This window comes from Stereum hirsutum (assembly GCF_000264905.1).
Source record: "Stereum hirsutum FP-91666 SS1 unplaced genomic scaffold STEHIscaffold_1, whole genome shotgun sequence".
Taxonomy (NCBI): Eukaryota; Fungi; Basidiomycota; class Agaricomycetes; order Russulales; family Stereaceae; genus Stereum; species Stereum hirsutum.
The window spans coordinates 445703-459818 of NW_006763131.1; the positions used below are offsets into that span (position 1 = coordinate 445703).

Sequence of the window (14116 nt, forward strand, 5' to 3'; positions counted from 1 at the left end):
AGCGACCAGATAATGAGCAGTACAATTACTTTGTCTCCCGAATCCGGATCTGCTCGGAACACTGCATCGGTTGGCTCAAAGGCCGTTTCGCATCTTTGAAGGGTCTTCGTCTCCGGATTGATGATGAGCTCCATCTTCAATATGCCACACTTTGGATTCAGTCATGCATCATACTTCATTGCTTTGCTTTACGGGCTGAGGGAGGGCAGGACATGGAGAGGGATCAGTTCTATCAGGATGGAAGGCGATACATGGAGGAGTCACGATTAGACGAGGAAGAATGGAGAGATGATGCTCGAGAGCAGCGTAGAGCTGAAGAGAGCGCAAGTGGGGATGATATACGATTATTATCAGGGAAAGTCAAAAGGGGAGAGTTGAAATTAGCTCTACGTGAATTTCTTGTATCTAATGAGTAGTGGTCGTAGTAGTATAACATATATACAAATAACATAGAGAATAAGGGATTGAAAGGTAAATTAAAGAGTATAAAGGAAATAGAGAAATAACTTTTAATGATCACCAGTATCCTCAGGCTCCTCAGCATCAAGTTCACCAATCCCGTCACTGTTAGCACCCTGCATCCCGAAATAATCATCAAAATGCTCAATCCCACCCTCATCAGCACCTTCTACTATATCACCTATGCCGCCAATATTCACCTCACCTCCAAGCCCAGCATTCATCATACCAATCCCAGCTCCATTCATCCCACCCAACTCGCCAACCTCCAGTTCGCCTATTCCCCCGCCATTCATATCCGCCATTCTACCACCGTTGATCCCGCCACCATTCACCCCATCTACCCCATTCATCCCTCCCATCCCGCCCATCCCGTTCATCCCGCCCATCCCGTTCATCCTGCCCATCCCGTTCATCCCGCCCATCCCGTTCATCCCGCCCATCCCGTTCATCCCGCCCATCCCACCCATCCCGTTCATCGCACCCATCCCATTCATCCCGCCCGTCCTGTTCATCCCGTTCATGGCGCCCATTCCCATACCATACATCATCCCACCCATTCCACCACCACTCATGATTCGAAACTGGAGCAACATCATGTTTTCCTCATGACGGCGACGATCAGCTGCCTCCTTCGCCCTCGCCCTCATCTTCAGCTCTGCAATATGGTACTTCCCCTTCATCTTCCCCTCTACCTTCACCTTCGCTACATCAACCTTTGTCTTCTGATTGCGTGAAGCGATATCTTGCACGGTATCGGCCATGGTCTTCTTACGCTTGATGGCAGTTCCGAGATCGGAGTCGGGTGGCCGCTTGCTTGTAGAGTTGGAAGCAGAGGATGCTTTAGGAGCAGGAGTTGGGGAAGGAGATCGGGAGGGAGCGAGTGATTTGGGGTCATCTTCACCATCAGAAATTTCGTCTGGGATAGGAGAGCCGATGCGAGCACTATGAGGGGAAGATGTGATATGGATGGTAAGATCAAGACCATCGTCAGCATCTGCCACCAGCGCACGGTGACGCTTAGAGCGAGAGGAATGAGCCTTGGACTTCCGACAGAGCGATTAGATTTCTAGAGAAAAGAATACAGGTATATGACACTCACGTTCAAGAAATCAGTGCTCAGGGGCTTTGCACTGTTAGCGACAGCGACACGGCTTGCAACCGGACTCCCACCCATGAGACGGTTCATCTGGGCATACCACGGGAAACTTTCCCTCACCACATCTGCAGCCAAATAAGCTTGGACCGGCAAAGCAGTCAATCACAGTGAAAGAGACATGTACCCCATGCTGAGGAGGTAGCATTGTCAACACCCTCCCAAATCTCATCAGCCTTTCCTGCATCAACAAGACCTTGACCTGTTGCCGTCATTGTCTTGCGCCATTTTGAGTAGCCAGCCTTGAGCCTGTAAATCCAAAAATAAGAAATATATAACATAATGCATCCATAAATGAGAACAAAATGCGCACGCTGTGACTCTGTTCTTGAAAACTGGCCTGAGATCCTTACGATTGGCCTCCGTAAAGCCTAGCTGCTTGTTATTGTAGATAACGACCTCGTTGATGAGTGTATCATAATGCGCATCCATGTTTTTACCCTTGGAGCTTACGGTGACGGTCGAGCCGTCCTTCATGAAACCAAAAGCCTGGCACAGCTCTGGCCGCTCCTCAATGGTGTTAAGCACAGCCGTTGTCACATAGTGCAGCTCGGGTTTTGACCACCTTTACAGCAGGTAAGACTTCCTTCAAGCATCTACTACGGAAAGCAGAACAGCAAGAGAGAGGGACATACTCGAGAGCTGGAGCTGCCCGAGGCTTCTTTTCCTCCACTTCCTTCGCATCCTTTCCATCTTTGCCAGCCTTCTTAGTGACTGGTTTCGCAGCGACAGCTTCGGCACCCTCTAGCTCCGCGAGCCGTGCTTGGAGAGCAGCAATCTGAGCTTCTTGCTCAGCTTTAGTGGGCTTCTTCTTCCGAGCCATGAACACAGAACCAGTAAAACAGAGGATGTATGTGAGAACCCGAGAGCCTGAGAGTCAAGAGCTAAAACGGACGCGTGCGAGGACTGCAGGAAACACGCACGAACGCGTATGAGAGAGCGAGCGCGTCGAAGAAGACGACGCGCGTCACGACGCGACGCTGACCGAACACTGGGCGCATACGAATTCAAGCTCCGCCGGCGCGGCGCGGGCGGCAAGCGCTGAGGCCGCGTCGAAACCGAGTGCGAAATCGCGGTCGAAATCGCACTGGAATCGCAACGATTTCGCCACCGTGTAGATCCCTATTGACGATGACGATGCGACGAAATTCGTCCACTTACTATGTACTATCACTAAAGCGCAAGGGCTTTCAAAGGTTAGCGTCAACGCTGCCTTGGAATCTTGCTACCTTAGCTTTGCTCAGGCGTGATTTAAGCTGAGTTAAAGTTAGGGGTTGGCAAAAGTGTGGCGCGCCACATCACCACCATATAACATCCTTGCTCACACATCAACTTGATGCTCGAAACTTACCAAAGGACAACCAAAAAAAGGGGGAAATGCGACTCTATCGAGGATCCTATTGTTGAAATATAATGTGGTGCTAGAGTACTGTGTTACTTTTGTCCGTTCAACCGTCCAACCAAGAGGAAAGCGTAACGTCATCGACTGTTGAGAGCCGTGTATCGTCGTGTGGGGTTCGTACGATCATAGAGAGAGTGGATGGGAGAGTGTGGCCAAGACGGGATTGAAAGGACGAAGAGAAGATCATTAGAGCTCTTTCTTCGAGGCGGTAGAGGAGCCGTTGGCCTTTGTTTCGGCTGAGGAGCGGGACGCGTAGATCATGTCCGTCCAGGGCCTGCAAGTCGAGGATACGAGGTCAGTGAAATACACTCCAAACACAAGCAGCGAGACGAACGCACCCCTCGTACTTCAACGCCAACAAATATACCACGTAAACATATGCGGTGACCAATAATCCAGCAGGCCTCTCATACCACAACGCAGTCGCCGCGAAGCACATCGTGCTCCCCACATACATCGGGTCCCTCAACACATTGAAAGGAAAGCCTTCGACGCGATGATCCATGAGGATACCGAAGTAGTCTCCGAGGAAGGTGCCGGTGATTCCGAGGGCCCAGGTGGAGGTAATGACGAGGGTTTGGCCGGCCAGAAAGAGGATGGCCGGGACGATGGTGTTGAATGGTTCCGGGAGGATGGGGGATTGGGGTTGGTCCATTAGGGCTTGGTGGTAGCTAGCAGATCCAAATGAATAGTACCAAGAAAATGTAATGTAAGGTTGTTGAGAAGTTGAGTTTGTATAATAGAAGGATAAAGATATTAACACGTACAGTGAGTCCCGAAGGATACCGAAGCCGAAGATGGACAGCGCGAGGAAATAGCATCCCGTACGAGGGCTTCCAAACAGACGCGTTAACGTCTTATTGTGATATTCTGTGTTTCAAAATAAATAAGATCACGACGACTATAGAGTACACCCAGATGTTGAACTGACCATTACGAGCGACGATGTTCCATGCGGTAGGATTGAACGCAATCGACGCAAGAGAAATATACAAGGAAGTTTTGGAAAAATCAACGGCCGTCGCAAGAGTGTTGCTCATCGTGTCTCGAAAGAAAGAAAAGGAAATGAGAAACGCGTCCTAGTCGTGAGCGTTGGGAACAAACAACCTGCAGGACGCGGCGAGGATGATGCACGTGAATATAGCGTGCCTGCACACCCGCGGCCAAAGCAAAATCCCGTTTTCGGCCGCGTCACTACCGATGCACCCAACACTCATTGTCCCCTTCGGGGTGACATACGAAAAAATTGGAACGATACAGAGAAGATTAGCATGGCCCCTGCACAAGGATGACACGCTTCTCCAGAGTGGTAGACCTACGGGTCTCAATATTTATTTTATTTTATTTTTCTTCGTAACTCATTGTGGGGACGACGGTGAGGTAGTGCCATGTTTTGAAAATACTCGACCGGAATCATATCGTGCCACAGCGCGTTGTGAGCTGTCCAAATCGTCTCCAAGAAATCATCGTGACCATTTCATTGAACACGAACTATCGTGAGGAGATGAATGAAGAAACCAAGTATGTACCACGAACAGATAGTCAGATGCCTGAATACAGATAGTCAGATGCCTGAATAGATGGTAGTACGTACTCCACCAGGATAACAAATCGAGAAACCCAACGTCCAACCAACCCAACAGAAAAAGAGAATCTGCATTTTACCCAGCCCGACCCCTGGATCCTGGCACGTCAACAATAATGAGCCGCTCTACACCCAGACCTCTATATCCCAAAGGACCCTATATCACCCGTCTATATCAGCCCCATCCTCCACTACACACACAGCGCAACGACCTTCCGCTCTCCGTTCAAACATCCCTCGAAGGCCTCAACGAACTCGTCCTGGACTGCATCTCCACCCCTCCCGTCTTCGACACATACCCGACCCCATGTATATGATACTGCTCCCCCACCAACTCCTTCGTCGCCAACATCAAGTTATCCAGACGGGTGACGATCCCGAACGCCGTCGATACGCCGACGCAGAAACATCTGTGCGGAGTGCGTCAGCATCCCTCGTGGTACCATAGAAAGTGTGGCGGAAGAGAGCGAGAACGACAGAACGGGTATCACTCACAGATACTGCTCATTTTCTAACGCCTCCATCGTCATCGTCCTCGGCAACCCATAATCGTCGTCCGCCTCCCCCCTAATGATATTCAACCCATGATTATGCACAATGAACCGATCGAATAACGGGCAGGGCGTGATCTGCGGCAAGGGGTTGCCCGTCCGGAGGGCTGTTGATATCAAACCTATATCACACCCAAATCAGTCTCAAGTGCACGTCGAAAGGGTGGTGAGTGAATGGTGAGGGCACTGACTGATAACAGCAAGCACATCCCCCTGAAAATCTGCATCGAGGAACCTCGTCCGTCGAAGGAAGGCGCGATTCCATGCCGGCTCGAGGTGTTGCACGATTGACATCAGGTGAGAGAGCAGGTATGCGATTTGTCTGGATTGAGTAAACAGTGAGCTCTGTACTCGCACCTAGAGGGAGCGAGAGGGACGTACAATTGTTGGTCCAAGACTTTATGATACCGTTCCGCAGGCCACGTCCCCCGCATCGAGAACTATCAGCGATCAAACGATCAAGCACAGACATCAGCTATCTCACTTTCATAGTGACAATTGAACACAATACACATACCTCGTATATAATATTCGTCTTCAAAACCAAAGACCTCTTCAGCTTCGCTCTGACCGCAAGCAGACTCTGCACGATCTCCTGTGTCTCTTCTGAGTTGTGGTGTCTCGACCCCGGGCTCGAGTTCGCGAAGGAGACGATCGAGCAGTAGATGTTGCCGATCTCGGAGACCGTGGTGGCGAGGGAGGTGCGTTGATACCGTCGGAGGGTGGTGGAGGGAGGGAGGAAGGAGAAGAGGCTGTATTAGGTTGTTGGGGAATGAGGTATAATACATGATCAGCTGGCTGTTTTCAAGAGAGTATAAGAGGGAGAGGCGTACAAAGCTGCGAACACTCCGACTGTGACAAGGACGAATCGTCGCTATTGTATGTGGATGTCAGGACTCAGAATGCAGCTACGATAACAAACGAGGTGTAACTCACCCAGGCAAGATTGATCCCATACGCCGCGAACGAGCCCAATCGGTAATGCGTATTCTGCCACGAGAACCCAACGACCTACATCCCCACTCTCAGCCAGGGCCCTCCATAAAAAGCGAAGTTGCAAAAGTGAACACTCACCAACACGACCGTAACGAAAAAGATCATATTCACCATCGGCGGCCCCGGCCAATTGAGTCTCGCGAAAAAAGCAAAAGGGAGCACGACCGCGAACACGCCCGCGAGCCCATACGCGTTACCTGTCCCTTTCGCAGTCGAAATGTACCAGAGCGAGGTGCCGACGAGTCCGCCGGCGAAGGTACTGAAGATACGGGCTACGAGGCCGAACGTGGTGTCGCCGCGGAATCGGGCGAGAGTGAGTTGGCCCATGAAGCTGTAGCGGAGAGGTGAGAAGAGAATAAGGGTGAGGATGAGGTGAATGGGTGGAGTGGAGAGGGGTGAAAAGGTGGACGTACATCGCCCAGCTAAAACGTTCGGCTAAAGAAGGGAGAATATCAACAGGGGCCTACATGTTCAGAGAGAGAAACGACGTACTATACGCAAAGCCCGCAGAAGACTTGATGAAACTAGGCAAACTGAGTATAACTGTCCCAAAAAAGCCCCGTATTAAGCATATAGACCTAACGACCGACAAGACGTATACGTACCTGTCAACATGGCGGCCTTCAGCGCGAACAACACATCCCCCCTCGACATTGCCTGGAGCAAGTTATACAAAAAGTTCATCACGCTCTCGAAATAATTTCGTGGCGGGAGTGCGTCGGGATCACGGCGCTCTGCGAGTCCGAGGTCGTTAAACGTTGGATCCATACCCTGGATGATGTCTATCACATTCGCCGATGAGCTGGACAGAACAGTCAGCGCAGATGTGGTAGGCGGAAGGCATACCGGGATCCTCATCCTCTTCTCTGTCGATGTCGACAGAATGCTCCCAGACGCCCGTGAAGAACTTGAGGAGTGGCACCTGCGGAAGCCATAGTCTACATTTTGGCCGTTCCTGCTCCAGGATCGCAATGTCCTCAAGCTAGAGATCCGCCTTCTTAGCCTTCTAGAGCGGGGCTTCATGGAATGGAGGTGCGTACCAGTTCGAGCAAGTTATCGGAGAACCTCATGAGGTGATACTGGTACAAGAAACAATGGAAAAGATATCGATGTGGCGGGACGCCATCACCCGTCAGCATCCCCTTGTGCTCCGCACTAAACGCGGACCTGTACGGCTCCAGCACCGTAAACCTTCCGTAAAACGTCAGTACACACGCGTTACTGATCCACCCCAAACAAACAGGAGAAGAACTTACCTCTTGTCTTTCCTAAACCTCTCCAACGAATCCGCCAAATCAAGCCTCGTTTTCCTGACACCAACGAGCCGTTCCTGATGCAACCTCCTCTTCTTCTCTCCGCCCTTCCAAAACGTCCACCTATCCATCCTACTCCACCCCAACCAATCGTCCAGCCCCTTCAACGCCTCCATATTCGCAGTCAACAGCTCGTCGCATCCCTCTCTCAACAACTCCGTCGCCCGTTCGGTATAGAACACAGATAAAGGATGCGAAAAATGCGTAGACTCGAGGTCCATGTATCGTTGTGATTCGAATACACCGACGACGTGTTCGCGGTGGTGATGGTGTGAGTGTATAGAGAGATGATGTAGACTATGCAGAAGCTGCGAATGCGCATGCGAATGGTGGGAGACGTGCGAGTGGCGACGGTAGAGAGAAACGGGCGTGGTTGCGCGAGGCGAAGGCGCAGGACTCGAATTGCCCAGATCGAACCGCGTATGGTGGCGCTGCATCTTCCGTCCCGTCCTCGTCGACATCTTATCCTTCTCGTCTGAACTTGAGCCCGTACCGAAGCCCGAAGCCATCCGTACACCCTCGAGGATAGGTGACGTCGGTGAGATAGGTGAGGTCGGTGTGGCTGGGCTCGGTTGGTGAATGACCGAACCACGCTCGTGCTCGTGATCACTTGAAGGAGATGGCGGACGCGAATGTACTGGAGAAGTAGGTCTCGAAGTGGCTGGTGTGGCGGGCCTAGAGGGCACAGGCGTGACTGGGAATCGTTCTCTCGTCGGATCGATAAGCGCCCAGTAGACATTCAGCCCGTTTGCGCGCACAGGCAGCTTCAACAGCCGTTTCCTCAACGAAGCGAGATCAGCTGGTGAGAATCTTCCCCAGGCAATGTCGCGTTTGAGCAACCGATACGAAGCACCAAGAGGGACGAGGGCTCCCTCAGCTTGGAGCGTACTGTCGATGGCGGCTTTGGGTGAAAATTCGGGTGATGAGGTAGAGATGGAGAGGATTATGCGGTGGTGTGAGAATGTGGCGGAAAGGGGGGCGACGACGCCTCGGAATGCGCGTGTGTATTGGGAGGAAACGGAAGAGGGGAAGATGAGGATTGAGGCTAGTAGTGAGATCGCAGAGTGGTAGGCTAGTGGGACTACAATGGCTTGACCGATCTGGAACGTCGCATTGGTCAGAAGCAAACCACGCTATATTGAAATGAAGTGTGATTACCCTATATAGAGCATACGGATACAGAACAGCTGTCGTGAAGGATATGTCGAGAGCAATACACCCAAATATAGTAGCGATGAGGAATGGACCGGGCCCTTGTCTTGCTTTGATATAAAGGAAGACGGCAGCTCCGAGAAATAAGAAGACAGCCATGATGACGGAGGGCTGTTCTTAAATTGAGCAAGAAGCATGACGGTAGACCACGGAAGAGCTTACAGCAGCTTCGACATAGCGCCCCGACCAGATATCCTCATTTGTAGCAGTCACAATAATTTCTGAGCGTGTAAGACTAGCTAGCCAGATGCCGAGACAGCTCCAGCTAGGATAGGGGTTAGCGAGGCATGGATAAAGAGAACAAAGAACGTACCCCCAAGCTGCAGAAACGAACGCGAGAAGAAATATTTCGCGCTCCAAGTTTGCTACAAGTGGATCACTTGGAGGCGAAAGAAACGAGGCTGGAGGTCGAGTCAGCACGGGTGGCGGAACGGACAAAGGGACAACGTACCAATGATGATCAAGAACCCAGCCTACATGACAATCAGTTCAACGTTCAAGATCAATAGCAATAGTTCAACGCACCTGCCCCATCGTCTTCAGAACCGGGTCAATGACCATCAACACGACAGATACCCATGCTGCAATCGCACAGCGCAGCACAATCTTCCATTTCGGCCAAGTCAAGTTCGGTGGAATCCAAGCAAGACTGCTCGGCAGAGTGAAAAGTTTGTTGTCGCTCTTCTTGTCGACATCAACGTCCTCCTTTGCTGCCTGCGATGACTCCCTCTTCACGAGACGTGGCTTGGTCGTCTTTTCCGTTCGTGAGACCTCTGAGTCCGGGCGGGGTGACTCGTCGCCGCCGTCCGCCTCGTCCCCAATGCGGGGGTCATATTTTCGACGAATCGAATTGTCGTGTTTATCCATTCAAAGCTAAGAGCAAAGCGCAAGAAGAAGAAGAAGAAGAAGAAGAAGAAGAAGAAAATAAGAAGAAAGCCCCGGCGGGCATCGCAGGCTCTTATATTTATCGTAGAGGAGGTTCTAAAACATAGCGACCAGAAGCCGAAACCAAGGGTCTCAATTTCAAAACTGACGTCACGTTTTTCGCGGAAAACAAACACGACGTGCGGGGGGCGATGCTGTGGCGGCCAGTCGCAGCAGACCGGGCCACACGTCCTCCTCATTCGCTCAGAATCGTTCTCAGTTCGCAGGAAGATTCCCGACCGCGGTTCATGGACAGCCCGTGTATGAGCGTCAGGTTAGCATGAGTATTGCTATATGAAGCTTCAAGTTGTCTTAGGTATTTTTGTCGCAGGCAGCGGGACAGCGTGTGCCCTGCACGGAGTTCCGAGAGGGTAGATGAGACAACGAATCCAGTCACAACATGCATGGAGGACCAAATTGATGATGACAACTTGTATTATACTAATAATGGTAAGTCAGGTGCACACTGGATACGCTGAATAAGGCTTGACCATCAAAGGATACATGCAGGAGGTGGAAGAAGGAGGTGGATGGACGAAGCAGGGTCAACAAAAGTCCTTCCCGTTGTCTTTTCGAGAACGGTTTATAATGTTGCTAAAATCTGGCTGATAAACCTGGATCCACTGACAAGCCACGCCTTTTCCGGATAAGGTGAGAGAGGTGAAAAGATGAGGAGATGCTGAGTATACCTAATGTGATTGTCCACAGATGAGGTTGTAAGATGGCAAACGATGGGAAGGGGTGCGCAGTAGTAAATTCCAAAAAAGCCATACGATCCTTCTGGAGTCAGCGTACAGACAAAATATGAAAACATCAAGAATCTTCACGAACGGCTCGACGACGAACTCATCGAGATATGTTTTACGCCATTGATTACGAGGATAGGAACACGGACTTCGTGGCGATGCTATGGCGAGTGCGATGGATAAGACGGAATAGCAAACAGCGAGATGTTTGAGCGCCTTAGGGCGTCTTTGTATGGCGTTAGATCGAAATCAGCTTGAACGCAAGAATGGGGAGGAGATTGTTACAAGATATCGTCGAGGAAATGACAGTTCCCGATCTGGTCGTATGCGATGACTGGTACATTCTGCGATGTGTCGAGACCCTCTAGCGGCGGTAGATATCGTGAAACGGGTTATGAGATTTATGAGGAGGTAGGTTATGATTGATGACGAGAGCACGAAGTTCAGAAACTCACTTGAAGGATTGCTGGATGAGATTGTTGGCCCAGACTCGACCAGTAGGCTTGACGGCGAGCTCATACTCCTGTCAAAGCGTCACTACCGTAACCAAATGTACGAGTAATTGACGGTATGAATCTTAAGTTCTCGAAACAGTCCTCGCAGAATCATGCCCGCAGGTCCAAGCTGGCCGAACTAACGAACTAAAGCAATCCGAGAAACACGTCGACGACAGAAGCGCCCCGCAAAGCTCTCAAGCGCGACAGCGGGACCATGAACCATGAGAACCAGAGACATGGTATCGCTTGGCCATAGAGTTTGAACGAACGTAGTGGACTGGACGAGGACGCATAGAAGAAGGGCCACAAGGCCACAACATGATGGTGAGGAACACAAAGGTGGCGCGACAACGATGTGGCAGCGCTGGCTTTCGGAGCTTTGCGGAATTTCAATCTTCAGTGTCAGCGCATCGTCCTTTCCTTTCGTCTCTCCTTCCACACCCCCTTACCCTTTCGCTGCTCGTGCTGAGATATGTGGGGTCAGCTCTTCCTTCAGCATCAGAGCTTCTAAACACTCGAGAGGATTCTACGGATGATGGTTCCTATGCTCTCTCGGAAGACTTAATGCGATCGACTGGCGACGTTCGAGTCAAAATCACGACACCTTCTACACTAGTAACCCTAATAACACTCGTCCTGCACACCCTCTGTCTACTCTTCTTTTCTCTTCTCTCTTCTCTTTTCAAACTTTCCTCTGCCATCAAGTCTAAAACCCTTTTGTCTGGTGTCTCTCCAAGCTTGCTATTCTAGAATGCCAATTCGACATTATACCCCACTTCGATCGACGTGGTTCAGCCAAGGTTCAGCAGATCTTAAGCGCATGCCCCTCTGACACTATATGAGGAAAATGATCCGAACTGGAAGCTTCCCAGAGCAAGCAGAAAGGAAAACAAATGGAAAGTGGTGTGTAATTCGGAATGCCGGCCCCGATCTCACGCTCGCCACAGTCGGGATTCCGCCAACCGACGAAGCGCAAGATGTGACGATGAGAGCGATGAACCTGATCGGGGCGACATCGTCGCCATAAAGCTCATGACGTGGAAGGTGCTCTTGTCTTGACGGCCACCCTCGACCACCCGCCGACACAAGTACTCAAAATCAAGATGCCTACTGTAGAACACATTGGCACACCCAGTGAAGCCAACACTACCATTGGTGGCGTTCCAATCGTACGCAGCTTTCTAATTGCTCACTTTCGTTCGGACGGCTTTAACAACTCGCTGATCACAATTATAAACGACGATTCTTCGTTTGATCACTTCCAGATACATTACTTCGACTTCCAGTCTCGCGGTCGCGGCCAAGTCGTCCGCCTCCTCTTCGAAGACGCAGGAATTGCGTACACAGACGTCCGATACTCCTTCGGCGAATATCCGGAAGTGCAGAGCACGCATCCTATCCTATCCCAAAACCCAACGAAGAGCGTGCCGATTATCGAGTTGGACGGGAAGCTCCTGACGCAAAGTTATGCTATCCTGAGGCATTTTGCGAGGGTCCTCGGGGCGTACGATGGCAAGAATGAGGAGGAGAAGTATTTTGCGGATGTCATTTGTGATATCGTGGTAGACTGTGAGTATTCTATTAGATGATGGTTGCAGCGGGTCATGGGGATATGCAGCGCGGAAGCCCCTATTCTCAGGTGGCACAGAAATGTGGCGTGAGCTAAGTGATGTATTTTGACAGGGCGCACCCTCTTCCTCGCCGCATTCTTCTCCCAGAATAAATCCACGGACCTGCCCAAACACCAACAAACTACTCAGCTTCGCTTCCTCCATGCAATTGAGCAACATCTCACTACGAACCCACTGTCCGTCCATGGTCCATTTGTCATCGGCTCTAGTATCACGTACGCAGACCTCGCCGTATATCAGATATTGCATGACGAGGAACTTGTTCACCACGGAAATAAGGGTCTGGAGGGATATCCGAGGCTGGCGAAGTTGGCGGCTGCGGTGGAAGAGAGGCCGGGTGTGAAGGCGTTCCTGGAGAGCTCGAGGTATAGGGGATGATTTCGTTACATCTCAGGTGCGAGAGTATATCGATTTGGAGGCCAGAGAGAGGAGCTGAGAATGGTGTTGATAGCTGTGTGATACCTTGTAATAAAGAAGAGTGTTATGAATCAATAATGTGTGCAAGCATCAATTTCCTCTTTTCAGTAGCTGAGGTGTCGAAGAACGCTTGGGGTGCACTATATGTTATTTTGGATGCAGATGCAGCACTGCAAGCCCATCTAAGTACTGGACTCGCCATTTATAGTCGAGAGTACGCGTCACCCCAAGGACACGCAGCGCTTACCTAGATGCAGGATTTATATATACGGAATAGATTGCGCGGGGAACGATCCAGTAAAACCCGCAGCAACACCACCAGGTAAGTTTCGCGCTCTGCTTCGCCCATAAGATGGTTGTCACGAAATTTACCTATTGGCACACACAGATCACCGTGCTCTTGGACTACCTGTCGCCTACTTACTGTCGACATCATCTCATGGGCTCTGTGCACTCATCCCCACACCCCAAGTTCAAGCAAACCTACCGTACCGACAAACCATCAAAGTGGCGACCGTACATTACGAAATCACAGCCGAAAGTGCCAAAGACTCACTGGTGGCATGGTGGTGGTCCTTCCAATCCTAGAAGCAAGTTCTGGGATCAATACGATTTGACGGAACAGAACAAGGAAACGCTCGAGAGGAATAAAAGGGTTGCAGACGGTTTAGTCCAGGGGGTTGTGACTCTTGTTGCATAGCCCGTAAGTCCCACACACCTCGAAGCCTTGCTATGCTGTACTGATGCTGCTGCTTGACGTTGGGGCACAACAACTTAAATCAGGCCATCGACGCATGATTATTATGGGCATCTGTGATGCGAAGTTCAGTCCCAATAAGCATTAAAGGTTGAGAGCCTGATGGTCCATGTATATTATATTTGTGCATTCGAGAATATTCCCAAATATAGACGAAGCAGAGTCCGTGAGGGAGAACTACATACGACCAATATCATACATTCTGTATTCACCGCTCGGACGGCCCAGTGAACACTGCGGCCTATAATCGGAATTTGTTTGTGAGGGTGTACAGGTGAACCCTCCAACTTCTTCTGCCAGTAATAAAATAGGCCGTAGGTGGAATGCGGGGTACAGTTGTCGCTCGGATATTGTTTGCGATGTTGTGGGTATTGGCGAGTGCAGTTCGCTCCAGCAACGATGAACGGAGTACGGTGTGGCGTAGGAAGCACTAATATCGGGTGAGATCGGAGCGCGACTTGAACTCACGA

At 50.8% G+C, this 14116-nt stretch overlaps 4 protein-coding genes across 4 annotated transcripts; 1 reads left to right on the forward strand and 3 right to left on the reverse strand.

Moving 5' to 3' along the window:
- Positions 1–226: 226 nt before the first annotated feature.
- Positions 227–2532, reverse strand: STEHIDRAFT_164268 (uncharacterized protein). The gene is made up of 5 exons (XM_007298404.1): positions 2251–2532; positions 1929–2180; positions 1743–1864; positions 1562–1683; positions 227–1505 (listed from the first exon to the last, which is right to left on the reverse strand). Exons 1-5 carry the CDS (start codon positions 2436–2438, stop codon positions 510–512), a joined length of 1680 nt encoding a protein of 559 aa, XP_007298466.1. The 5' UTR covers positions 2439–2532; the 3' UTR covers positions 227–509.
- Positions 2533–2986: 454 nt separating this feature from the next.
- Positions 2987–4101, reverse strand: STEHIDRAFT_70231 (phospholipid methyltransferase). Its single transcript, XM_007298049.1, has 4 exons — positions 3949–4101; positions 3785–3887; positions 3356–3688; positions 2987–3291 (listed from the first exon to the last, which is right to left on the reverse strand). Exons 1-4 carry the CDS (start codon positions 4055–4057, stop codon positions 3204–3206), a joined length of 633 nt encoding a protein of 210 aa, XP_007298111.1. The 5' UTR covers positions 4058–4101; the 3' UTR covers positions 2987–3203.
- Positions 4102–4477: 376 nt separating this feature from the next.
- Positions 4478–9626, reverse strand: STEHIDRAFT_143389 (uncharacterized protein). The gene is made up of 19 exons (XM_007298405.1): positions 9200–9626; positions 9126–9147; positions 8988–9075; positions 8837–8939; positions 8621–8785; positions 7406–8562; positions 7190–7340; positions 6996–7131; positions 6755–6931; positions 6642–6692; positions 6563–6584; positions 6228–6480; positions 6090–6164; positions 5987–6027; positions 5671–5905; positions 5535–5593; positions 5345–5475; positions 5098–5275; positions 4478–5012 (listed from the first exon to the last, which is right to left on the reverse strand). The coding sequence occupies exons 1-19, from the start codon at positions 9539–9541 to the stop codon at positions 4829–4831; spliced, it is 3570 nt and encodes a 1189-aa protein (XP_007298467.1). The 5' UTR covers positions 9542–9626; the 3' UTR covers positions 4478–4828.
- Positions 9627–11923: 2297 nt separating this feature from the next.
- Positions 11924–12983, forward strand: STEHIDRAFT_143390 (glutathione S-transferase-like protein). The gene is made up of 3 exons (XM_007298406.1): positions 11924–12010; positions 12107–12410; positions 12525–12983. The coding sequence occupies exons 1-3, from the start codon at positions 11945–11947 to the stop codon at positions 12848–12850; spliced, it is 696 nt and encodes a 231-aa protein (XP_007298468.1). The 5' UTR covers positions 11924–11944; the 3' UTR covers positions 12851–12983.
- The last annotated feature ends 1133 nt before the right edge of the window (positions 12984–14116 follow it).